A 26,180-nucleotide genomic window follows, 5' to 3' on the forward strand; every position below is an offset into this window, starting at 1 on the left:
TACAAACTTTTCAGTACCATTGTTATTTGTACCTTGGAAAAGTCATTTCTTTTTATTATTATTGATAGTTTATGTTCATCAATACCCTCAAAAACTAATCAACATTAGACCCATTTTAGGGAATTTCAATTGGATTTTTCCATTTGTTTTTTTCTTCACTGTCTAAATGAAAAGCTACATTGCTAATGTTCTAGTTGCTAACATGCTGAAAATCAAGGAGTTTTTAGAATTTCAAGGTGTATAAGATAACTATTGATGTGATTCAGAAGCAAGAACATCAGCATGTCTGGTGGATGGATCACATTTTTGGCTTTGGAATAATCATGGAATTTGGTCAAAATGTGGTTGCTTTGAAGATCCAAAGGTAAAGGTGTCACTCTTTGGATTACCCTTGAACCTTGAGGGACAATTTATTAAGCATCACTAACTCTAAGTTCAAGGAATTTATTAAGGCTTTTGAAGAGTTAAAGTCAAAGTGAAAGTTGAAACAAGAATCATTGGTATTAAGATGGGTTGAAGTGGTGATGGAGATGAAGCTCAAAATGTTGGCTTCTGAAAAAGTTGAGAATTCAAAGAGGTTGACTATAAGGCCTGGAATCAAGGTGTGGCTTGCTAGAGCCATTACAACTGCAATAATTTGGAGTATTTTTGCTCAAATGATTGCTCTGAGGGAATTGTTGGGGCCAATTCTGTTAATGGGCATGCCTTATTGTTTCAGTTCCCCTGTTGTGTTTCAAATTGGTGAAAAGTCTTTGGTTCCAACCAAGGTTGTTCTGCCACCAAAAAGTAAGTCTGTCTCTGACACGCAGAAAATTGCTTGTAAGGGTGTTCATGTTTTTTTCTTCTATGAATGCTTATTTGAGCTGTTCTATTGATCATTCCCCCTACCTACTTTCAATTTGCTTTGTGTTTTGGGTTCAAATTGTAAGAACCTTGATGCTTGTCCCTACTGAATTTGATGGTTCTTGTCATCAGGGATTTACAAGAACAATGGTTATCTTATGGTCTCATGCAATGGTGGACTCAACCAAATGAGAGCAGCAGTAAGTTATTTGCATTGTTTACCATTTCTTCAATCAACATCATCATTGGCATTCAAAGTTCAAAGACTTAGTTTCCTACCTTTCTTTTTTCTTTTTTTTCCCACCCTCAATGCAGATATGTGATATGGTTGCTATTGCAAGACAATTAAATGTCACTCTCATAGTTCCTGAGCTGGATAAAACCTCTTTCTGGGCTGATCCAAGGTTATGCACATAATTCTTGCTACTTGCTATCATACTTTGAGTTTGGAAAGTGTCCATTTTTACAACTACCCTAATTTCTTAGTTGGAAAAACAAAATCCTCACCTTGTTTACATTGTTGTGGCAGTGACTTCCAAGACATATTTGATGTGAATCATTTCATTACATCCTTGCAAGACGAGGTTCGGATATTAAAGCAACTACCATCAAGGGTGAAGACGAGAGTTGAACAAGGACTGTCCTTCTCAATGTCTCCTATTAGCTGGTCTAACATCACATACTATGAAAATCAGGTCTTTTCTCAGTTTACATGATTTTGTTTTTCAATTATCAGATAGTCTTTGGTGCATCAGCACAGCTAATTGTCCTAAATGTTGTGACAGATCCTTCCTCTCTTGCTGAAACACAAGGTTGTGCACCTAAATAGAACTGATGCTCGGCTTGCGAATAATGGACTGCATACCGACATTCAGAAGCTGCGCTGCCATGTTAATTTCAATGCTTTGAGGTTTACTTCCCAGATAGAAGAGCTTGGTAGAAGGATAGTGAGGATTTTGAGAGAAAGAGGACCCTTCATTGTACTTCACCTTAGATATGAGATGGACATGTTAGCCTTTTCTGGCTGTGCTCATGGTTGTGACATCAAGGAGGAGGAGGAACTTACAAGAATGAGGTAATCTAAGGGTGAAAATATTATTTCCCCTAGTTGTCATTTGAATGTAACTCTTTGCAAATCAAATTTCAGATATTCTTATCCTATGTGGAAGGAAAAGGTCATTAATTCTGAGCTTAAGAGGAAGGAAGGTTTATGCCCTTTAACACCTGAGGAAATTGCTCTAACATTAACAGCACTAGGCATAGATCATAATGTTCAAATTTATATTGCTGCTGGTGAAATATATGGTGGAGAGAAAAGGATGGCAAGTTTACTCAGAGAGTTTCCTAATCTGGTAAGTAAAAAGAAGCAGAACCATGCATATACACTAACTATACTTGTGTGCAAATTGTTCAATTACTATTATTATTATCATTTTGTCTAAACTGAAACAGGTAAGGAAGGAAACTCTGCTGCACCCTTCAGATTTGATGAATTTCCAGAATCACTCATCACAAATGGCTGCATTGGATTATCTTGTGTCCCTGGAAAGTGATATATTCATTCCAACATATGATGGCAACATGGCCAAGGTTGTGGAAGGCCACCGCAGGTGTTTGTCACTATGCTCCTTTCTGAAATCTACCTTAACCTTTGATGTGGTGAAGAAATACCTTTATTTTATTTTTCTGAGAGTCTATTTTTTCTTTGTTGCAATTTTTCTAGTATATAAGAGTCTTAAATGTATGAATGAAAATCATTTGCATCTTTGATCATAATTGAAAAGCTTTACAAGCCATTATCTCTTTGCTATACACATTTCATTTCAATTCAACTATTCAAGTGATATCATCTGCTATGAATTTAGTTGATGGTTTAATTATTTGAGATCATAATTTTTTTTTTCAGATTTCTAGGATTCAAAAAGACTATACTACTGGATAGAAGGCTTCTGGTAAACTTAATAGATCAGTACACTAATGGTTCATTGAGCTGGGATGAGTTCTCCATTGCTATTAAGGAAGCTCATGTCTATAGGATGGGAAGCCCTAAAAGAAGAATTGCCATTCCAGAAAGACCAAAAGAAGAAGACTACTTTTATTCCAATCCTCATGAATGTTTGCAATTGATAGATGAAAGTCATGAAACATTGGAAAGCACATTATCTTAATTAACAACATAATCATAAGGCAAAGGCAATTGTTATTGAAGGAGCTATGTCCCTCCCTACCTTTGCTTAATTGATTTTAGTTCAACACAAGAATCATTAACATGAATTACATGTTTTGCTGCAAATAACATTGTATGTATGAAGACTCAAAATGTGTACTATTTTTAGCACACTAAAAACTTCTAACAAAAGAAAAAAGAATAGTACATCTTCAAGATTCACCAAACCAAAGTGAAAACAGAACCACATTACAACCATGCCTCTTGCTGTGCTTTCTGGCTGCGGCAATGTGCCCTTTCACGATCAGGGCGACCGCCGTGGCATCCATCATGTTGAAAGAAAGGAAACTTTCATTTATTTTATGTACTCAATTACGTAATGTCACGTTAGCAAAAATTATTACTTTTTACCTTGACCGCATAAATAATTATCCAAAAGAACAGATGTAATTAGATGACTATAAAACGTTCTACACTATCAATAAATCTAAACTCTATCTAACATTTTTGGATATGAGAGAGAACTTTTATATGTTTGATAAAGGTTAAAGAGAACAATATGGTATATATTTATTAAAGAGAACTTTCATCTGTATTATTTAATATATTGTTCCCCGATCCCAAAATTTAAACAACTAATCAAATTTGGAGGATAGTGTTTTGAGTGATCCAAAAAAGCCTTGATGATGCCAACTACACCTCTCTTTCCTCAAAGAACAATACGTTCCAGCAAACATTTTTGTCAACTTCTGCTTGTCCCATGCATTGTAGGGTAGTTTTGCAAGCTAATCAACACAAATCGAAAATCCAAGAGGCTCCTCAATCTTGGACAAGAGAATTTCCATCTAGGAGCTCTTATGGTGTTTCCATGTCTTTTACTTTGATAATTTTTTCATAAAAAATCATAAGTAACATAACTGTTTCACTTTTAATGTACATACTCAAGTGTTCTTATCTATTTCATAATTTTCAAGAGTTTCATAAGTATTACAAATGATTCATTTAGAAGTTTTACAAATGACATGATACCAAAATTAAATCATATTATTCACCTAAACATAACTTATTCAGTATGGCCAGGAAGAAGAGCATAAGCAATAAAATCAAGTAAATAGCTAATAAAAACTTTTTCTGCCAGGAACCACTGAAACTTTAAATAGTGATAAAGAAGAGAGATCAAGAATATATAATCCCAAGTCAAACAACCCATGTTATTCCAAGCAAATTATATCAGGATACCACCATATGGCTAATATCCATCAGAAACAGAATTCTTGTCTGCATGCAAGAAGACATTGCAAGGAAAACCTACTTCAAAAAAGTGTTTCTGTACCCTCAGCTGCAGCAATTAAGGTGGCTTTTGCTTCTAAAAGTTGTTAATATAAAGTAATAAATAATAGACTTTGTGATATTTTCATGAATAATATTGATGCAAAAAGTTACACATAGCTCATCCATGAAAACATTCACCACATTTTTACCCCCTCAATTAAAACATACCCTTAGAGGGATTTTTGTGAATTAAAGTTTGGGAGAAGGGACAAAAGTGAATGGTTTGAAGGGTTACTATGATTCTATTTTACTTGTCGAACTTTTCACTTCAATATCTTCCCTTCTCCTCCAAAATCTAAACACACAAACACATCTTAAGTTTTCTTTCTTAGCAAAAAAAAATTACCTTGATGTACTGCTCTATTTAGTGAAAATCTCTAATCCAATCAAAACAAAACCACTCATAGTCATAGGATAGTAATATTGAACTCTTATAAGTTATAAAGAAATAAATTTCTTCTCAATTTACCAGATAAAAAAACACTAATTGCCTTCACAAAAATGAACACTAGTTACATTATAAAGGACAACCAAATAACCTCCAAAACATACAACAATTAAGCCTTCTTCTTTTTTGATTTGAGCATGACCAATCCAATAAATATGCACAAGAAGCAAAGAATTGCAACACCAGCTGAAACCGGTATTAGTATGGCATACTCTTGAGGCAAGAAATACTTGTGCACAAAGTGATCACCATCTACAAATGGCTGAAAATCAAACACCAAAAGAAAACATCAACACACAAGCTACTCCTACTAGAAGTTGAAATTTTGAAGGCAATAATAGCAAGCTAACTTGATTTTAACTATATAATTGGGGAGTTAGTTAATAGCACTAACCAGGATTATAACCCAGAATGTATAATACGTGAATATTGATAAGCTAAGAAAAGTTAGTAGAAATCCAACTGCTCTATCAGCTAATTCCATTTGAAAAGATTTGCCCCCTTTTTGCTCTTCTCACTCTCCTGTTCACAACAAATTTGCATTCATCACAATATTGGACACTTGAAACAAATATCATTAGCTATAATCACGGTTTTGATTGAACTAAAGATTCTGTTTTTAATATAAATTAGAACAATGAAAAGAGTAAAGTAAGGGAGAACAAATATCACAGATAAATAGTTAAATACTTGCAGCAATTGGCACAGATCCACGTAAAGTTTTAAAATTTAAACAAACTGTGAAATGCTTTTGTCTTCTAAGTTCTAATCCGAATAGATTGGGAACAGAGAAAAAAAAGTGGTGCAAAGTTTAAATAGAATATGCAATTGGAACAATACAGAGAGAATAGAGAAGAAGATAATCACCAATGATGGGGGAGAAGGCTACAGAAGAGAATCTTGATCGATGAAACGAGATCGTTCACGAAACACAAGAATCAGAAAAAGAAGATTCAAAAAAATTAGAGATTTTCATGGAGCTCTCATAAGTTGCTAACGGAGGAAGAGGGTCTGCGTTGGGTGGGTGGGAACCGGGTTGGGGTATGGGTAGAATTCTTTGGGTCGGGTCTACTTTTGTTTACCTTGAGTCCTTGACCCAAGTCCAAAAAAACAAAGGATTTAATTTTATACATATTATTATAATAAGAACTCAATTTTGATATTGTATCGTTTCCAGAGTTATCTAATTATATTGATTTTTTAATAATTATTTATAGAATCAATATAAAAAATAATTATTTTTATTGATGTTAAATTATATAATTAGATATATATAAAAATATTATTATAATTTATTAATAAAACTTTTTATATTTTATATTAATTATATTATGTGTATACAAAATAATTATCAAATTATATTATATTATATTATATTATATTATCAAATTAGTTTTTTGTATAGAATGTAAGTTAAAATATAAAATATATATTAAAAATAAATTAAATAATACATATATTTATATATAAATATATGATGATTAATTTATTAGCTAAATTTTAGTATATATTTAACATTTTTATTTTATATGTTGTGGAGTTTTTAAAAATTATAAAGTAACGTACTAGTGTATCTCAGGTCTATTTTTATAGATAAAAATAAAAATAAAACAACAATTTAGTCCCAAAAATATTTCACCTCAAACAAATTCATTCTTGAAGAATGAAAAATACCAAAGAGAAAAAAGGTTTTTGACATTAACTTATGGAAAAGTTTTTAAATATAACTAAAATATCGGTGTTTTAATATTTTTAACTGTTGATTTTAATTAATATATATTATATATATTTTTTATAAGGTTTAATTACTTTGTTGGTTTCTATAGTTTCGTAAAATTTTCAATTAGGTCTTTATATTTTTTTTTTTAATTGAGTTCTTTCACCAAAATTTTTTTTTTAATTGGGTCTCTATACTTTTTTTCTTTTTATTTAGTTCTTTATACCAATTCTTTTTTATTAGTTAGGTCCCTATAAAACTAAGCCAATTACTACTTAGAGGGATTTAATTGAAAAAAAATTAGTGCAGGGACCCAATTAAAAAATATATATAAGGACCTAATTGAAAATTTCACAAAACTATAGAAACCAATAGAATAATTAAACCTTTTTATAATTGAGATTAAACGGTTAAAATTATTTAAACACTGGTGTACCTGATACATTTAAAATTCTTCCTAACTTATGTTGGACACATCAAGTCTTGTCAAAAAGTACTTGATGTCGTTAATAGACATGGATTAATTTGTCTAATTTTAGAATTTTAAAAGACAAATATATCTAATTTTAAAATTTAAAGAAACTAATATTTATATAAATTAAATTATCTGATATTTAGAACCACTCAACTAATAATAATCTAACTATCAATCTTAATGTATTGACTAATTTTGTAGTTGTTCATAAGGAATATAGATTTTGGATCAAAAGCTAGTGTTATGAATTCTACCTAAGGTGTTTAACTTTATCTATTTAAATTGGTTCTTGCCACTAAAAGCATCAAGTATTTTTTAACAGAAAAACTTGACACGTCAAACGAAAACAAACTTCATAGACTTATTTGATATTTTTTATTATTTAAAGATAAATTTATCTAATGCAAAAGTTCTCAAGGATTAAATGGTCACTTTCATCCAAAAATAAAAGCTATATTAATATATGAGTTGAACCTATTTTGGCCCTTGAAATTTTCGATCTGCCTCAATTTCGACCCCTAAATTTAGAATTACTCAATTAAAATCTTCAAATATTGAATCGTGACCCATGTTTGCCCCTGTCGCTATCTCTGTTAACGGAGATCTGATGTGGCACGTTAAGTCGCCAGAGTATGTATCCATGTGTCACGCAGCTTGCCAGAGTGAAAGTGTGATGAGTAAATGATGTGGCAGAATTTGAATGAACTCAATTTAACTCCTCTATAGATGATAAAACCCTAATTTGCAGCCCTCTTTTTCGAATATATTCAAGACTATGCTAGAGAAATGATGAGTTCAGGAAGCCAAGCTACAGTGAGTTCTGCACGATCACGTTTTCATGGGGCTTTCCAATGTCGTCTTCTTCTTCTTCTTCTTCTTCAATGTGTTGCTACTGGTATTTGTGGGTGACGAGTAATCTTAACATTTTTTTTTGTTGGTTGTTGCGAAATTGGCAGAGTTTTGGGAGAATATGGTGTGGCTTCTTTATGTGGACAGACATTGAAGAAGAAAAGAGTTTAGTGGGAAAAATACAGCCTACAAACAGTGATGATAGTTGGAAGATGAATTTATCATGGAGAATTACTTCAATGAAAGTTGAAATTAGGTGTTTGAAAATATAGATTAGTATTTTAAGTTTGGTTATTTTTTTAGTTGTGTTTCTGATTGTTATGTATGGTGTAAGTATGATTAAATTTTGAATTAAGGAAAAGTATAGGGTACCAACATATTATCTACCAACTTCTGTCAATTTTTATTTATAATTGTATTTCATGGAAGTGTGTTCGTGGATGTGTCTAATAATTAATATATTTTAAATATATATATAAAGAGTCACATCCAGAAAATATATCTATAAAGACACTTCTATTAAACACAGCTATAAAAAGATATTTTTATTAGACACATCCACGAACACACTTCCATGAAACACAATTATAAATAAGAGTTGGCAGAAGTTGGCAGATATGCTGTTGGTAACGTAGCGGAACCGTTTGATTAAAAGTGTGGACTTGAAGGTATGTACTCTAAGGATGAATGAAAGCATTGTATTCAGATTTTCATGAAATAAAAGTATGGTGCTAGCTCCTCTAGTACAATAGTAAGGAAGTAAAGCAAAGTATTAAACACATTAGTACCATTCATAAAGCTAAAATAAAGTGTCTACATTTAGTGAATATCCAAAAGCATTGTTCGCCAATAGCTGAACAAATATCCAAAAAGTCATGAATAAAATACATCCAGAAATTCTTTAACAAAATAGCCAAGTATTTAGACACATATAACCATGTTCCAGTGACACAAGAACATGGCTTGGAAAGAAGCATTGGTTTAGGCTGGGCTGGATTTGTGGAGGTGGGCTGGGCTGCTGGCTTTGACTTGGGCTGGGTTGCAGATTCAGAGGTGGGTTGGGCTAGATAAATTGAGGTGGGTTGGGTTTGAGATTTAGAGTGGGGCTGAGTTGGAGGAGTAGAGTTCAGCTGGCCTGGGAGTGCAGAGTTTGCTTCAGAAATGTGATTGTATTTTGTTCAAGGAGTATGTTTGAAATACATGAAGATGGATTTGAGGTGGTGTCAGATACCATGATTTTTGGATTGGGGATCATAGGGACCAGTTGTGGAACCTCATCAAGTTCATGTTCAGAATTTCCATGCTCAAGGTACACATGCACTAGACCTTCATTATTTTTTGCGTGAAAGCACATCTCTAAGAGCTCCTTGTCATGTGAAAATGCTCTCAACCCAGTCTTCAAGGACCTCCCAGGAGCTAGCCACCAGCACTCCTTCAAATTGTTATATCCTAAAACCTTGTAGTAATTTCTTATTGAGAACACGTCCAATGTATCTTCCTCTAGTCCAAATAACTGTTCAATTTAGTCTCCGACATACACGACTTTTCCATCTTCTTTTGTCTCAAAACTTTCTCCATGGTGGATGACAATTGTTATATCATTATTCATCTACATTGCAAAATAACAGAAATCTCAACAATAATTTTAAAAAATAAAGCATACTGACTTAACTGACTTCAAACTCCAAACAGGACAATAGGTCATCATTCATTTTTAAACAACAAATTCTTTATACACAAGCAATAACACACACATAATAACATTTATCCACATCCACCAAAAGATAAAATCAACATTCTCTTCTTCATCAAGAAAAAAAAACCCCTAGCATCGTTCACATGCAAAAATTTACAATGCCCTAAATATAGTCAGCACCTTCTTCGACAATAACAATCCAATACAAGAACCAAAACAAAAGCCAAAAACAGAGTACTAAGAAATTTGTGAAAAAAAATATATAAATAACACTTCCTAACCTGATCTTCGTCGTCTCTTTCCGCGCCAATGTTAGTTCGTCAGCAATCTCACCAAGCAGTTCAATACACCACCAATGTAGGCTCTGATTCTCCTTTCTCACAGTCAAGCATGCGAGAAGGTTAAAAACGTGGAGAAGAAGAATAGAAGAAAAAGAGAATGAAGAAGAAGGGTCAAGTTACGTTTGTCTCTTCATCTATATGTTGACCCAACGTTTTTAACCCAACGAAGCCCTTAAATGACGTCACATTGAGTTAAAATTGGGAGGGAACCTAAAACGACGTCGTTTTAGAGTTTCCTATGTGTCAACTTAGCGTGCCACATCAAATCTCCATTAATAGAGATAGCTACATGGGCAAACGTGGATCACAATTCAATATTTGAGAGTTTTAATTGGGTAACTATAAATTTAGGGGTCGAAATTGAGGCAGGTCAAAAATTTCAGGGGCCAAATTGAGTTCCAACTCTTAATATATAGTATAGTAAACAAAAATTATGAAAATTAAAGATTTGTATTTATGTGAGTTAATTATTAAATTAGTATAAAAAAATACGAAAAAAACACACACAAAAAAAGGTACGAAATTTATAAGGTTATTATGTGAATTGTTTTTGTTAGGTTTAGCCCCATTATTTGACAAAAATACTTGAGCGCGTAGCTGAGAGGAAATAAATAAAGCTTTAAAAGGCTTCATCATCGTCTGTCTCGTTGTAAGTTCCAACTAACTAGGGTCAGGTTTTTGCCCATTCCTAACAGCTTCACTACACTTCCTTCCCTTGCCATTTTCTCGGGATAATTTCCCCTTTTTATCGAGAATTTTGAGCATGGCTAGGTCTGCCAAAGGCCACCAAGAAGAATTGGACGACGACGACGAAGAACACTTCACTGCCGACACCTCTTCTCCTCACAAAGGTTCTCAATCTTTCTCTCTCTCACACGCACACTGTAATTTGGGGTTTTTGTGGTTCCATCTATGTCTTTTGATGAGTCTCTCAAAGTTATTATCTTTTTCAACTTAGATTTTGAAATTCAGCGATAACATTGTCAATTTGTCACTATTCATTGTTGTTCTTGTTGTTCTTGTTGTTATGTTGTAACTTGGCAGTGAAGTTGGATGAATCAAATAGTGGGAAGAGGGTGAACCCTCATCGTTCGAAGCATTCAGAGACCGAGCAGCGTAGAAGGAGTAAGATTAATGAAAGGCAAGCTCTGTTTTTGTTTCCCTTACTGTTTCTTTAGTCATGATTGTTGTAGACGAGTTAAATGCTTTTGTTTAGGATTTTGGTAAACCTTTTGTGTGAATGTTTATAGTAATGGTTGAAAATGGTTGGTTGAAATGAGTTGTGTTTGTGTGTCAGGTTTCAGGTTCTGAGAGATCTTATTCCTCAAAATGATCAAAAAAGAGATAAGGCTTCCTTTTTGTTGGAGGTGATTTATTCAATCATGTTTTTTGTGAGCTTGTTTTATGTGATGTTATGTCCTTTTGAACTTAACTAAAGGATCTTTTACCCTTCTTTTTATTTGCAGGTTATTGAGTATATTCAGTTTCTGCAGGAAAAACTGCAAATTTATGAACAGACTTGTGAAGGATGGAATCAGGAACCAACGAAATTAATCCCATGGGTAAGGTTACATGGAATTACGCTGTGTGCGAATTTTTCCTGAGTGTTGGTTCATTTCTGCCTTGCTTTATGAAATGTTGTGTAAATGCATTTCTTTGTAACTCGGAATTGGTAGTAATGATATGACCTTTGTGTTTGTCTAGTTTGATCAGGGTTTACTTTTACACTGCAAAACAGAAACAACCCAACTGCCAAGCCTTATTCCAACTAAGTTTCATTACTTACATTACATGATGCTAACTGATTTAAGTTCCGTTCATTCCTAGGTTTGTTTAACCATATTCTGCAGTTTCTTCAAATTCATGTCTGTTGTAGTACTCCGCTATGCGCAGTTAAATGAGTTCTGAAATGGCATAGTGGCAGCAATAATATATAACTGTCATAGTGGCTGGTTGTGCCTGATTATATCCAAATTTTATTGTTCACCTCTAATTTTATCAGAGAGGTCATCATGGACCTGCAGAAAATAAGGCAGATACTTCTCAAGCTATGCAAAATGGATCTGCTCACGAAAAAAATGATGTCTCTCCATTATTGCCAAAAAATGTACAGAACCCAATAGAGTCTGACTTGTCAACAACAACTATCCAAAAGGGCCACACCATTGGTTCAGCTGTAGAAGCAGTTCCAATGGGCATGCAAATGAGACTGGATGCATTTGACCCAGTTGTAAGCAGCAGTATGCCAAACCAACGTCTGCATCAACCTATATCTAATGCTGATATGTCCTTCCAAATCCAGCCCCAAGTTTTGTTTAGTAAACCAAGCAGCGGCAACTATATGGTTTCGGATAATGTGTTGATGGAACATGAAGAGCTGACGAATGAAAGTGAATCACAAAGCATTTCAAATGCGTACTCGCAAGGGTGAGTTTCTTTGATAAGTCTATCACAGTTTCTTCACTTATTTGTTGTTTGTAAATTTTAGTGAAATAAATTAGTTTATTTAGCAAGTGATGAACAAAACGGAGATAGGGGTGTCTGTGTGTAAGGAAACCTGTTGTCCTATTTTTGATCCACCCTTCATCACTGTTTACCATCTGTTGGAACTTCCTCCTTAATTCAATCAGTGTTCTATCTTGTAACTTGTTTATCTATTCATCATCCTCCTTGAATAGATAGAGAATTTACAAGATAACTTTGATAAGTGGCCAAAAGCCACTGAACCCCATTTTGGACAATCATCAAGCTGTTATCCCATTCTTCCCTCTCGTTGAGGACCAAAGCTTTTAGGAAATAGTGGATTTTATCCATTCAGATTTCAGACTATTACATGACTTCAAGTATCTTGTAATTGGAAGGGGATATCATTCACGCCATTGCTGATTAGGTTTCTGTGTCCAACAGAGTATTAGATACTCTTACACAAGCTCTGCAGTCTTCAGGAGTGGATCTGTCTCAGACTAGTGTCTCAGTGCAAATTGATGTTGGTAGAAGATCAAATCCGGGCTTTATCCCTTCTGCATCTAGCTCAAAGGTTTGTTTTATACTTCATTTCTTGGTCAACAAACTGTGTTCGAGAACGGACAATTTTTAAGGATTTTTCACAACATTGTTTCTGCCAAATATTTGTTCAGGTGTATGGAAACCAGTTTGTGACCAATAGAGTTAATTACTGCAGTGAAGACTCTGATCAAAGTCTAAAGAGGCTGAGAAGAGATGCCACCTAAGGGTGCCCACCCCCCACGTTTATTGTCTTGTTTCTTGTCTTTAGCTTAGGCGAAATGGGAAGAAGGATTAGATTGGATCGCATCAATTTTTGCTATGCTGGTTAATTCTGGAGATGTATATTTTAATATGGTTCTGGTTTTGAAACAAAGGTATATTAGTTAAATAAAGTGTTAAATACATATGTGTGTGTGCACTTCCACTTGATTTTGCGATTGAATGGAAAATATTTTATATTTTGCTTTCAGCAGAATGTATTATGAGTTCAATTTGTACGTTCTATCAGTACAGACAAATGTTACAAATGTTAATAATTAAACAATAGAAATAAGTTGCTCCAACATAATTGCAATAGTTTGAGTCTTCTCAGTTAAAAAACAAAATGTGGAAACTACTTTCAACAGTTGCAAAAGTGGATTTACATTAGTTGAATGCAGTCTGTAAAACTATGCATGAGAGAAAACCAGAAGTTCCCTAACAAAAAATTCAAACTACTGACCTAAACCTAATAATAACTACACCTTTCTTGCTAGGTCACATCAAAACTTAAAAATCTGGGTCAATAATTTAGCCTTTCATGCTTATATTTGAGGAATTGAGCTGTGAAAAGGCACAGGTATGGATGATTCTTGCTACTGAATTTCCTGAATCAGAGTTACAAAGCCACATCTCAATGACTTCACGCCACTTCTTGCACCCAGATTGAATCCAATATGGCAACAGTTGGAAGCAAAATTGATTTATGAACAATATATCTTGAGAATGTGAATCCATTAACATATTATATTGATGTCATCTTTCCCCACCCTCAAGTTCATCTTGATCCTCAAATTGATTTTCTTCTTTAGTGCTTACTTCTGCTTCACCACCACCTTGATTTACACCACTTGGTGCAAAGAATAATCCAGATATTGAATCATCGTCGGCTAGATCGTCTTCATTTTCCTTATCTTTTGTTTGAGAAACTGGACCAGCGTCCATCCATGCAGGACATTGATGAGAAACACCAAGCGCTGTCCAAATTTGGGAAGCTGAGGGAACAGAAGAATTATTTGATACTTCGTTGGCGTTGTGCCTTGAGCAAGAACATTCAGGGACTGGATGCGATAGAAAGGATAATGGTTTAGAATTATTTGATGCTTCTATAATTCCATCAAGTAATGTTTTTCTCAAATGCCTTCGAACTGATGTTAGCCAGGTATGATTTGCTTGATATGTGTGGTTCCGGATCTCATCTACAAGTTTAACAGCTTCTTTTCTGCATCAACAGAAGAATGATTACCAAGTGTTAAGTTACAAATTTGAAACTTACCATTTGATATCTAACTTGATATGGTAAGAAAAAATGTCTAAGTTTTGATCTTAACTGAATAATAAAAATATATTGTACAGTGTTCCAAGCTTATGATTTATAGCGATAACTACTTGTTGAAAGCATACATAGATACATGCAAATAAAGGTAATTTACCTGTCAGGTCTAAATGTCTTTGATGCAGCTGACTGATATAGCCTGTGACCCATCACCAAGCTAGCAAAGTTCGGATGCCCCTTGCCGTCACGGTCAAATCCAGGGATAAATACATCAGCTTCAACACAAACCGCATAGTCAATAGCCTCCCATAGTAATTTATGGGCATTGGTCCTCAATTCCATGACAGTGCTATCCGGCTCATTGTCGCTTTCTGCTACCCAACCCCACCAACCCTCTATATTATATGATTTTGGCCTTGCGGGAGGTGGAGGAAGTGGCCGAGGGCGGGGACCTGCATTCTTCCAAGCTGCACGCTTTTTAACTTCTTCGGTGAAAGGATGTGCAGGAGGAGCATTAACTAGGTTAACCTCTTGCCCGTAGAGCCTACTCAGCTCCCAAGGGGTGCTAAGAGAAGTTCTATCAACTACATTTTCAAACATTGCATGAAGAGCAATCAATGTTCTTTGACCACCAAAGACTTCTCCTCCGGATACATATATAATTGCATCCTTTGTGTATCCATAAGCACGCAGAAGAATACCAATCTGAAAGCAATCAAAATTTCTGATCAATACACATGGGAGCAGTATAGACATAGTAGTACTTTTATTTTTCAACCATAAGCCCTTTACTCGAGTAAAGGATCTATGGAAAAATTGCAATAACTATTACAAACTTTGGAAGAGAATATCTGATCAATTAATTGACATTGAACAAGTCAAGTTGCTCAAAGTTTGAACATATCTTTTTACCTCCTCTGGCATTAGAGGACAAGAACCTTTCAACCTTGCTGCAGCTGAGTTCACAGAAAGCCTCCCCTTGACAAATCCACGCTTTATCATCCAAGATCTTTTATGTTGAATCAGTTCGGTGTGCACGTCCTTGAAAGGAATATAAAGCCACAGCTTAGATATGAATAAAAAGGAGCTTGTGTGAGAGAATTGGCATCCATCTTATTTGAAACATGTACCTGGAAAAGCTCAGCGCAACCGTGATATGCTAAAGCTTCTCTAGTCATGCCAGGGTCAAAGGCAATAAATGGTCGACCTGGGGCTCTTAACCTATGATTGTATTAGGAACTACATGTGTTAACTAAAAGAAGCAAGAAATAATAACCAGGCAAAGAACAAACAAATAAGAGACATGACAATGAAGATTGTCTTGCCTCTGTAAAATCCTAGCAGAAAGATCCTGGACTTCTTGTCGGAACCGAAGAGCATGAAAAGCAACTCGACATCTTAGCCTCTGGTACTCTTCAAAATGTGGTGGAAGAATGGGCTATAAAAAGAGAATAAACTACAAAAATGACAAAACTTGGGGGCGAGAAGCCAAAATTAAGATAAAAAACTTGAATGGGAAGCAGAAATTATCTTAGCTAGTTTACCTGCAAACATCCACCTTCAGAGATAACTATTTCAACTACTGAATGCTTCTTTAATACGGGAAGAACACGAAGCAAATAATAAGTTGGTGATGCTGAATATGGCACTCTAAAAACAGGAATCTCCTTCTTCCTCCTTGCTCCCTTGAGATCTTTTGGAAGAGTTCTCACAACTTTGACATCTTTTGCTAATGACAGTACAAACTGATCCTCGTTATATAGGTATGCAAAACTCTTGAACTGAGAGCTGAAAAAAATAAGTTGGAAAGAAATACTTTAGATCACAGAAGGCAAGTTCAACATTAGATTCTGTAATTCGTTGGAAGAACATGAACCTTATTCCCTTGCTGCTGGTTGTTGATAGGATCTCAGGCATTACTAATGTAGCATTAAGAAGTCGAGCAACCACAACCACATCGCATATCTGAAAACCATCGGATAGGAATACCCTTTTAGTTCAACATGATTTAAGTACACTAGGATAGAGACCCCGAAACACCATACACTCACCGAATTCCTGATGTCATGAAAGCCACCTTGTATCCGGACAAAAATAAACGCATTTGTTTGTGAACTGGGATCTATCAAGAAAGGAAGATCCATAAAATATGTATTCACATATGAATGTATACATATATTTAGAACAAAATGAAGTGCAGAATCCACAGAACCCTTCAAACAATTTGAAATTCCATATCCTCAATGAACTAGTTTATTTCTGGTTGTGTATTTGATCTATCTAGCCAAAATCAGAATTATGCAGTTAATCTACATATATGAATGTATACACATTCACATATCAACTATGATGATTTGTTTCCTCAGACATCGGTTAGGTTAAAGATAACATAGCAATTTATTTACAATAAGGAGCAGCACTAAGCAGAATAGAATTGAAGTGCCAGTCACATACCATCACATGCTTACACATACAATTGACTTCATATAGAAACCCCCATAATCTGATAATTCTAAGTTTATATCAGACCTTAAAGTAGTATAAAGGAAGCTAGAAAAAGAAAATTGATTGCTCTAACTAAGAAAACTTAACAATCAAGAGACAACCAATCCGAAAATAGAGTACCTCGCAAGTTTGATTATGCAGCAAACTAATATAACAGCACAAAATTCTTTGCAATTTAGCAAAATTGTAGAATGGAAACAAGATGAAAAGTTGAACTAACCAGCATAGTATCCTCTGGGATTTGAGTCAGGATACAAGGACTCAAGACGCTTTACAGGACCCCATAGTCTTCTATATGAGGCACTCTGCATCACAAAAAATAGAAAACAAGATTAAAAATGAAAAACATAACCGAAAAAAAAGGGGGAAAATGCAGGAAAAGTAATGCTTAAAAGTAATTGCAGCTTAATATTACTCCAAGTACTTGGTAGACTCAAATGTAATCCAAATTCAGTCAAATGAACAAACTAACAAAGATCCAAAGCCAAGGAACACAAACAAGGCATCACTTATTTCGGAGAAACAAAGTTAATAAAGCAAAGTTAATGTATGACTATGACCCCAACACCTTTGTCATCTTGTTAAGTGCAAAGCCAAAAATTCGTGAACTATGAAACACTCCCAAGGACATAAAAGGGTCTCAGCAATGCAAATAAATCTGGGGTTGAACAGAAATTAAATTAAAAAGGAAAAAGCCAAAAAAGGTGGGTGCCCCAAATAAAGTAACTAAGAAAAGAAGTTGAGATCTTTATTGTGAGATATGATTGCTTGATGATTGATTACATTTGAAGGGGAATGTTGTAAGTCAAAGATGGGTCTCCAAGAGAAGATTGTGACTGAGGATTGGTATTCTGCAATGCCCATTTCAGTGAATCTGGCAAGTAGGAAGTGTGTGAAGATTGAGAAAGCTGAGAGAACAAGCCCAACAAGACCAACCCATTTCATCTTTGACTTCATCTTCACTTCCCCTTTCATTGAATACTAAAAAAATTGTATCTTTTTTTCCCCCTCACACTCTCTCTGTTGAGCTTCAGAAGCAGAAGCAGAAGCAGAAGCAGCAGCCACAAGAGAAGTTAGAAACAAACTAAACATGGAGATAAAGAGAGAGATTGAAAGAGTCTTTGAGATTGAGATGGGCACGTGTTAAAGGGTGTCTTTTGTTTAAGATAATAACACAGTCCAGAGTCCACACACACACACACAGATAGAGAGAGAGAGAGAGAGAGAGAGAGAGAGAGAGAGAGAGAGAGAGAGGTGTGATGTTTCCAACAAGTGTTGGATTTGGTTGGATCAAGACCAACTTTGTATTCGGACTATGTTTTTTTTTTCTATTTTACTTTTTTTTTTCTTTTCCTTTTTCTTAAAGAAGAAAATTTTCACCATATCTTTTTTAAAATGGGGAAAATAAGGAACATTAGTGATTAGTCTATTATTTTTAAGGCATGGGATTTTGTTCTCAAATTATTTAACAAAATCCACACACAATAAGCTCGTAAATATTCCAACATTTATGTTGAAGAGTGAATATTGTTATTGCCATTTTAATAATATCGTTTTTATTTTTAATATATTCATACAAAATTATAATAAAAAAAATTAATGTATGAAAGCGGTAAAATTCCTTTCATGCACCCTATGTCGAATGATCTTTGTTGGTTAATTACGAATCAATGTGCAAAAATACGGGAAATAAAATATTATTATTACTATTATTAGTAAATATTTTTTGACACTTAATTTTTTATTCACTAGACATTATACACCTCAATCACCTTCAGACTTTAACATGGTCTCCACTCATTAATAAAAATATACAAATTTACTTTTACAATCGAATGACAAATAATTGCTAACATGAAATTTGAGGTTTTTTCAGATATTGAATAAGAATTGGTATAATCTTTTAATATTAAAAGTTACGATATTTTGTAAAATTTTAAGAGCGATAGAATTTGCAGAAATAAATTTATATCAGATTTTTTTTAATTTATAAAGACAATATACAAATTACGTATTATATTATTTTAATATTAAATTATAATACACGGACTATGTATTGTAAATACACAGATTACATATTATCAATGTAATACATATTTTGTGTATTGTACTTATATAGAATAGCACTCCTAAAACACTATAAAATTTTATTTTTTTGTAATACTAACGTAAAATATTATTCACTCTTTAATATTAAAATGAAAAATCCAAAATTTAATGTGTCATCTATTGGTATCACATATGAGACTTAAATTATTGAGGGACTAAAAATTTTCTTCCTACAGTTCAAATATGTCATTCCTTTTTTTTTTCTTCGTTTAGGATCATATTTTTCTTTGACTCTTTTTTTTAAATAATTCTATCCTCCATTCTTTCCCAAATCTTTATCATTTCTTAAATTAATTGCTTCTCTTTTTTCATTTTTTTTTTGTGTATATGTGAAAAAATTGTTATTTTTTTTCGGTAGTAGATGTTTAATCTCGGTAAACAATCAAAAAAGATGTTGCCGTCGAACGGGTTGTAGAATAGTGACGGCGACGGCAAAAATGAATTGAATTATATTGAGCATCAAGCATGACACATTCTCTCTCCTCAAAATTTGAAATATGGGACAATTATAATTTTATGTTGAGAGCTTGTTTAAGATTTTTTTTTTGTATTGTGTGGTTAAAAGGTTCTTATTTTTTTTTATGATGATGCTTGATTTAAATGTAGAATTGTGTTGTTAGGGATGACAATAAAACTATAATGGTTGGGTATTGCATTAAAAATGGCTTTAACTATGTCTTTTGATAAATTTTTTAGGAATAAAATTTTGTGTTTTTAATTTATCGATATAATAAAACTTCTAACTGAATAAAAAAATTAAAAATTTATAATTTAGTGTGAGAAATTGTTTCTAAATTTATTTTAATGTATTATAGAATAGAACTAAATTAAAATTTACTAAAGTAATCTATTGAGTATATACATAATTATATAAACAAAAATTATATTAAATAAGTTAAATATGTACATACACTAGCTAGTTATGTATATTAAATATATGTAAAAGTAAATATATAAATAGATAAAAAGATAAAAAAAAAATTAACTTGAGGTGTTGAGGAAAAATTTTTTTTTTAAATATTAATCTATTAGGTGAGTTTAATCTAAAAGTGAGTCCACTATTGTATTTAATGTCATTGTGGGAGCGTCATCTCATACGCAGAAAAACAGCACCGCCGTTACATACAAAATATCGGCGAGGTTTTGATCAAAATGCCAGTGACGTTTTGCTCTGCATATTTGACATCTAGTTTGCTTCTCTTTTTCTTGCATTGACTCAGCCAACAGAAATAATTTCGTGTTTCCATCCTCTTTTTTTTTTTCGGTTGCTTTCAATTCTTCAGCAACAACAACGAAGAGAAGCTTTCTATTCTACCTTTATATTTGGGGTATGTCTAAAACGAGCACAACCATTATGTGCTTATTGAATGCGCCACATTTATATTGACCATTAGATTTGATTAGATGAAAATCAAAGGCTAATATGAAAGAAGAGCATTGATGGACTCTAATAAATACAGAATATTTTAGTACATAAATAAATACTTTAAATGACAATACTTTAATATACAATACTTTAAATGGTAATAGAATCTTTTATTTTTAAATAATTAAATATAAAACATAAATACAAAAATATGAGTATTATTTATTCAATAAGATTAATTATTATGCAAAAATTTTTTATGATATTAAAAAATTATATTAAAATAAAATTTTAAACTGTAACATAAAAATATAAAATAATTAAAATTTTATTTTATATTACTTCACAAATAATTAGATTATTATATTCAAAATTTATTAATTAACTAATTTTGTTAAAGATATTATTATATAAAATAATTTTTTATCAAAATATTTTGAAAATATAATTTATTTAAAATATTATATATAATACATGAAAATATTAACCTTTTTTATTTTTTTCAATTTTTTTAGGAAAACGGAATGAAAATAATATAATTCTAAATACATGCCTATTACATTATATATTTATTTATATTAGTAAGGCCTAAACTAATCAAATTTACATAATTAAAAATATAAAATATATAAATATAAAAAATAAATATATTTTATTTATTGAAATTAACATTTAAAGTTTCATATATATAATATTTAAAATTATATATTTATAATAAGATCATTTTTTATTGTTTTAGTTAAATTTTTTATTTTCTAATTCGACCAAATTTATATATATAGGTAAATTCTACCCAACACTCTCTAAAACAACATGTAAATTAGCCTCTATGATGTGACACATTTTAATTAGATGTTTAATTTTAATTTGAGTTAATTTTACTCAATGAGAGTTCACATCTTAACTAAAGTAGGACTATTTTATAATTAAATATTTTTTTAAGATGGATAATTATATAATTTTTGTAAATATTAAAAAGTAAATTTATATTCTTTTACCAAATCATTATTACTTAAATTTGTTCCACTCTTCTATTGAAAAACATATTCTCTGTTGACTGAAGTATATTTCCTCCCTTCCACTGTTCCTTCATCACTCAAAGCGCGTTGAAGGAACATACACTGTAACTCGAAGCAGGACGAAGAGTAAAGATGCAAGTATCCTTTGAATATCTAATGCAACGGATCTTGTGTACGATCCAATGATCCATAGCCATTTCCAAAGAACGGCTTTGATCTAATTGATAGAGTCCAATTTGAATTCTAATAGACGGATGGATCAAATACATATCTAATTCAAGCATCACTTTAATATATGCAATAATTATCTATCACAACCCTAAATCATAGATTAATGTATCCTGATAATCAAGAATTTATATGTTACACAAAATTATGTGAACTACAAAATAGCAGCACGACCAAATACACTATCTTCAACTAATCACAGATCCACTACAAATTGAAATCAACACAGAAGAGTAATCAAAGAGAGAAATAATGAGGTTGCAGAGAGTAAAGATTCAGTTTTTAGTATTTTATCAAATTATGCATTTATTCTTTTAAATAATTTTTTAATTACAAAATAGCTTAATCATAGTTAACATAACAACCAATTAGAAAGTGACATGTCATATAGGATAATTTACATGTTAAAATATAAAGAATAGAGTAGAATTTACCATATATATATATATATATATATATATATATATATATATATATATATATATATATATATATATAGTGTACAAATGTCATAATATTTCCAAAATACTTTTATTTTTTTGTATTTATATGTTTTATATTTTTAATTACGTAAGTTTGATTAGTTTAGGTCTTACTAATATAAGTAAATATGTAATATGATAGACATATTTTTACAATTATATTATTTATTCCTTTTTTAAAAAAATTAAAAAAAATAAAAAAGTTAATATTTTCATGTATTATATATAATATTTTAAATAAATTATATTTTTAAAATATTTTGATGAAAAATTATATTATATAATAATATCTTTAATAAAATTAGTTAGTTAATAAATTTTAAATATAATAATCTAATTATTTATCAAGTAATATGAAATAAAATTTTAATTATTTTATATTTTTATGTTACAGTTTAAAATTTTATTTTAATATGATTTTTTAATATCATAAAATTTCTTTCATAATAATTAATCTTATTGAATAAAGAAGACTCATATTTTTGTATTTATATGTTTTATATTTAATTATTTAAAATAAAAAATTCTGTTAGTATTTAAAGTATTGAGTTACTATTTCTAATTATTTAAAAATAAAAGATTCTATTAGTATTTAAAGTATTGAGTTACTATTTTTAATTATTTAAAAATAAAAGATTTTCTATTTAAATCATATTTTAATATGATTTTTTAATATCATAAAAATATTTAATTATAAAATGGTCCTACTTTTGTTAAGACGTTAGCTTTCATTAAGTTAAATTAACTCAAATTAAAATTAAACATCTAATTAAAATGTGTCACGTCATAGAGACTAATTTAATATTGTTTTAGAGAGGGTTGGATAGAATTTACCTATATATATAAATTTGGTCGAGTTAGAGAATAAAAAATTTAACTAAAATAATAAAAAAATACTTAAAAATAATAAAAATAAAAATGATCTTATTATAAATATATAATTTTAAATATTATATATATGAAACTTTAAATGTTAATTTTAATAAATAAAAAATATTTATTTTTTATATTTATATATTTTATATTTTTAATTATGTAAGTTTGATTAGTTTAGGTCTTACTAATATAAGTAAATATATAATGTAATAGGCATGTATTTAGAATTATATTATTTTATTTTATTTTCTTAAAAAAAATAAAAAAGGTTAATATTTTCATGTATTATATATAATATTTGAAATAAATTATATTTTCGAAATATTTTGATGAAAAATTATTTTATATAATAATATCTTTAACAAAATTAGTTAATTAATAAATTTTAAATATAATAATTTAATTATTTGTCAAGTAATATAAAATAAAATTTTAATTATTTTATATTTTTATGTTATAGTTTAAAATTTTATTTTAATATGATTTTTTAATATCATAAAAAAATTTTGCATAATAATTAATCTTATTGAATAAAGAATACTCATATTTTTGTATTTATGTTTTATATTTAATTATTTAAAAATAAAAGATTCTGTTACCATTTAAAGTATTGTATATTAAAGTATTGTCATTTAAAGTATTTATTTATGTACTAATATATTCTATATTTATTAGAGTCCATCAATGCTCTTCTTTCATATTAGCCTTTGATTTTCGTCTAATCAAATCTAATGGTCGATATAAATGTGGCGCATTCAATAAGCACATAATGGTTGTGCTCGTTTTAGACATACCCTTATATTTGACCAAGATAAGTTGTGATTACTTTATTTCTTAGGGTGTTAGTTATTATTATTATTAGAGTTCTGCTAGGGAACCAACTAAGGTCCAGCTAACTTCTGTCAACTTTTTAATGGATCCGATTTCGAAATCCATCTTAACAAAGGTAAGTTGATATACATAGATGTTTCTTCTGCTAAACATTATGATGTTTCTTTTTCATACTAAATAGATGTTTTTTAATGTATTTTTTAATTTTTTGTTTTACTGATGTGGATATTTCTATTTTTTTAAGAATTATATGATTTTTTTAAAATCCTATAGTTGGACATTTCTTTTGTTAAGTATTAGGATATTTTTTTTATATTAAATGGATTTTTTATATATATATTTTTGCGATTGTTCAAAAACAGCCCGTGCTCCACCACTCCTTCTTCCTTAAACAACTCCTGAAACTGAACCAGATTGTACTTTTCGCAAAACTGCACCACTTCCATCGGCATCGCAAAATTATTGGCGAATCCAAAACCAGCAGCACCACCAGGACCAGTCAAGTAACCGTAACTGTTGGCGAGCAACGACGGCACAAACTCTTCAGCCATGGGTTCAATTTTGACAAAAGCTCCTCCAAATCCCTCATCTCCCTCTTATAACTCTCACCACAGTTCTCCCCATTCCTTACCGCATTAATCCCAATATACCCATCATTATTGACCACCATCTGTTGACCCTGGACACCGTTTCCATCAAACCCATTTCGAATTTGACCCACCTGAGCCTTGTAATTGCTATTAGGGACTGACACAACAGTGTTTGCACCTCTATTTTGGTTGAATACATCGTTCAAATTCTAATCACCACCCACCACCGTTGACAGCACCTCCACCTCCACCGCCGCCGCCGCCAGACCTTGCCTTTGATTTCTCCATCTCAGTGGTGTCCGATGAGACAACACTGTTGTCCAAATTTTGACTGGAAGAACCGATTTATAAAAAAGCTTCCTCCTTTTTCTAAGCTTTCAGGTTTATCAGCTTTCAGGTTTTGTTTCTTCGGCGGTGAACTTTTTGAAAGAGAGAATCTATGTGTATTTTTTTTTGGGTGTGCAGGTTACTATAAAAGAGAAGGAGAAAGTTTTTATAGTTTTTAATTAGATTTAATTAATTAGTTTCTAATTATTTAAATTTTAAATTAAAAAATTTAAAATTAATTATTAATAATTATAATTAATTGAGTTGTTCAATTTTTGATTGATTACATACTTGGTTCCTATATTTTTTCTATAAAAAAACATAGTTAATAATTTTTTAATACTATTATGTTGTTGTTTCAATACTAAATAAATAAAATACTTGTTAGTTAATTAAAAATAATAAAAAAATATATATTTTTGTTATTGTAGTTGTAATAGTAGTATTAGTGTTAGTCTTAGTTAATTGTTGTTAGGATATATTATTAATTAATTATTAGTATATATTTTAATAATTTTAGTTTTATTTGAAATATTTTTTTAACAACAGATTTATTTGTTTAATAAAGATTTGTTAGTATATGTTTTTTAGTAGTTTAGGTTTGAAAATTTTATTAAAATATATTAGCTTTGATTATTATTAAAGATTAGTTTAGTTATTTTAGTTTTGTTTGAAATGTGTAATAATAAAACTGAATATTTTTTAATATTTTAATTATTTATTTAAAAAACAGAATTGATATTATTAATTCTTAGCATATATTTTTACTAATTTTAATTTTGTTTGAAAGGTTTTAAAAAAAGGAAAAATAGAATTGTTAGTATTTAATAATTAAACTGGATTTTTTTAGTATTTTAATTATTTATTAAAAAACAGAATTAATGTTATTAATTGTTAGCATATATCGTTACTAATTTTAGTTTTATCAAGAATGTGTTTAAAAAAATAATTATTACTATTAATGTTTACGGTGTATTTTTAATAAATTATCGTTTATGTTAAATATTTAATAATAAATTAAAACTGATTTTGTCGTAGTATTCTAATTATTTTAAACGAATAGAATTAATGATATTAATTGTTAGCATATGTTTCTAGTAATTTTATTTTTATCTCTAAAAATAGAAAATTATAATTATTAATATTAATGTTTAGGAATTTTTTTAATAGATTATTGTTTATTTAAAATATTTATTAATACAACATATTTTTTAGTATTTTAATTGTTTATTATTAATTTATACTATATGTTTTTAAATAATGATTGTAAAAGATTAACCACCAGACAATAGTGATAATTATCATTAATGGTTCGTATATTTTTTAGAGTAAAAGATAAATTTGTCCCTGACCTTTTTTACCGCAGACATTTTCGTCCCCGAGGATTAAGAAATACTTAAATGTCCTTGACCCCGTTAAAAACTGGACATTTTTACCCC

The 26,180-nt window shown here is 30.7% G+C and overlaps 4 protein-coding genes across 8 annotated transcripts; 2 read left to right on the forward strand and 2 right to left on the reverse strand.

Moving 5' to 3' along the window:
- On the forward strand, window positions 1-3,146 carry LOC107638162 (rhamnogalacturonan I rhamnosyltransferase 1). The gene is made up of 8 exons (XM_016341329.3): window positions 1-786; window positions 976-1,043; window positions 1,159-1,247; window positions 1,373-1,538; window positions 1,629-1,918; window positions 1,991-2,195; window positions 2,296-2,453; window positions 2,750-3,146. The coding sequence occupies exons 1-8, from the start codon at window positions 525-527 to the stop codon at window positions 3,009-3,011; spliced, it is 1,500 nt and encodes a 499-aa protein (XP_016196815.1). The 5' UTR covers window positions 1-524; the 3' UTR covers window positions 3,012-3,146.
- A 1,253-nt stretch (window positions 3,147-4,399) lies between these two features.
- Window positions 4,400-5,811, reverse strand: LOC107638163 (dolichol-phosphate mannose synthase subunit 2). Its single transcript, XM_016341330.3, has 3 exons — window positions 5,658-5,811; window positions 5,185-5,312; window positions 4,400-5,052 (listed from the first exon to the last, which is right to left on the reverse strand). The coding sequence occupies exons 2-3, from the start codon at window positions 5,272-5,274 to the stop codon at window positions 4,900-4,902; spliced, it is 243 nt and encodes an 80-aa protein (XP_016196816.1). The 5' UTR covers window positions 5,275-5,312; window positions 5,658-5,811; the 3' UTR covers window positions 4,400-4,899.
- A 4,612-nt stretch (window positions 5,812-10,423) lies between these two features.
- Window positions 10,424-13,437, forward strand: LOC107635483 (transcription factor BIM3). Of its 5 annotated transcripts, none has more exons than XR_015880799.1 (8): window positions 10,424-10,719; window positions 10,913-11,009; window positions 11,166-11,235; window positions 11,335-11,430; window positions 11,871-12,295; window positions 12,730-12,905; window positions 13,006-13,213; window positions 13,268-13,437. XR_015880799.1 is itself a non-coding variant. In XM_016338962.3 (7 exons), the coding sequence occupies exons 1-7, from the start codon at window positions 10,632-10,634 to the stop codon at window positions 13,096-13,098; spliced, it is 999 nt and encodes a 332-aa protein (XP_016194448.1). In that variant the 5' UTR covers window positions 10,424-10,631; the 3' UTR covers window positions 13,099-13,437. The 5 variants fall into 5 exon arrangements, 1 of the variants encoding a protein (XP_016194448.1); XR_015880800.1 differs by having other exon boundaries at window positions 12,759-12,905; XR_015880798.1 differs by having other exon boundaries at window positions 12,776-12,905.
- Window positions 13,354-18,190, reverse strand: LOC107635482 (O-fucosyltransferase family protein). Its single transcript, XM_016338961.3, has 10 exons — window positions 17,697-18,190; window positions 17,134-17,218; window positions 16,460-16,530; window positions 16,285-16,373; window positions 15,953-16,196; window positions 15,734-15,846; window positions 15,539-15,629; window positions 15,321-15,449; window positions 14,566-15,113; window positions 13,354-14,354 (listed from the first exon to the last, which is right to left on the reverse strand). Exons 1-10 carry the CDS (start codon window positions 17,886-17,888, stop codon window positions 13,889-13,891), a joined length of 2,028 nt encoding a protein of 675 aa, XP_016194447.1. The 5' UTR covers window positions 17,889-18,190; the 3' UTR covers window positions 13,354-13,888.
- Between the last annotated feature and the right edge of the window lie 7,990 nt (window positions 18,191-26,180).

This window comes from Arachis ipaensis, chromosome B4 (assembly GCF_059453495.1).
Source record: "Arachis ipaensis isolate K30076 ecotype BB chromosome B4, ASM5945349v1, whole genome shotgun sequence".
Classification (NCBI taxonomy): Eukaryota; Viridiplantae; Streptophyta; class Magnoliopsida; order Fabales; family Fabaceae; genus Arachis; species Arachis ipaensis.

Excerpts from the sequence above, each read along its gene's own strand:
- LOC107638163 (XM_016341330.3), bottom strand. The coding sequence starts at position 5,274 with ATGGAATTAGCTGATAGAGCAGTTGGATTTCTACTAACTTTTCTTAGC. Across the intron at positions 5,053-5,184 it reads CATTCTGGGTTATAATCCTG|CCATTTGTAGATGGTGATCA; the intron begins GTTAGTGCTATT and ends TTTGATTTTCAG.
- LOC107635483 (XM_016338962.3), top strand. The coding sequence starts at position 10,632 with ATGGCTAGGTCTGCCAAAGGCCACCAAGAAGAATTGGACGACGACGAC. Across the intron at positions 11,236-11,334 it reads AGGCTTCCTTTTTGTTGGAG|GTTATTGAGTATATTCAGTT; the intron begins GTGATTTATTCA and ends TTTTATTTGCAG. Across the intron at positions 12,296-12,775 it reads TCAAATGCGTACTCGCAAGG|AGTATTAGATACTCTTACAC; the intron begins GTGAGTTTCTTT and ends TGTGTCCAACAG.
- LOC107635482 (XM_016338961.3), bottom strand. The coding sequence starts at position 17,888 with ATGAAAGGGGAAGTGAAGATGAAGTCAAAGATGAAATGGGTTGGTCTT. Across the intron at positions 16,197-16,284 it reads ACCAGCAGCAAGGGAATAAG|CTCTCAGTTCAAGAGTTTTG; the intron begins GTTCATGTTCTT and ends TATTTTTTTCAG. Across the intron at positions 14,355-14,565 it reads AAGACATTTAGACCTGACAG|AAAAGAAGCTGTTAAACTTG; the intron begins GTAAATTACCTT and ends CTGTTGATGCAG.
- LOC107638162 (XM_016341329.3), top strand. The coding sequence starts at position 525 with ATGGAGATGAAGCTCAAAATGTTGGCTTCTGAAAAAGTTGAGAATTCA. Across the intron at positions 1,248-1,372 it reads TCTTTCTGGGCTGATCCAAG|TGACTTCCAAGACATATTTG; the intron begins GTTATGCACATA and ends TTGTTGTGGCAG. Across the intron at positions 2,196-2,295 it reads TCAGAGAGTTTCCTAATCTG|GTAAGGAAGGAAACTCTGCT; the intron begins GTAAGTAAAAAG and ends AAACTGAAACAG.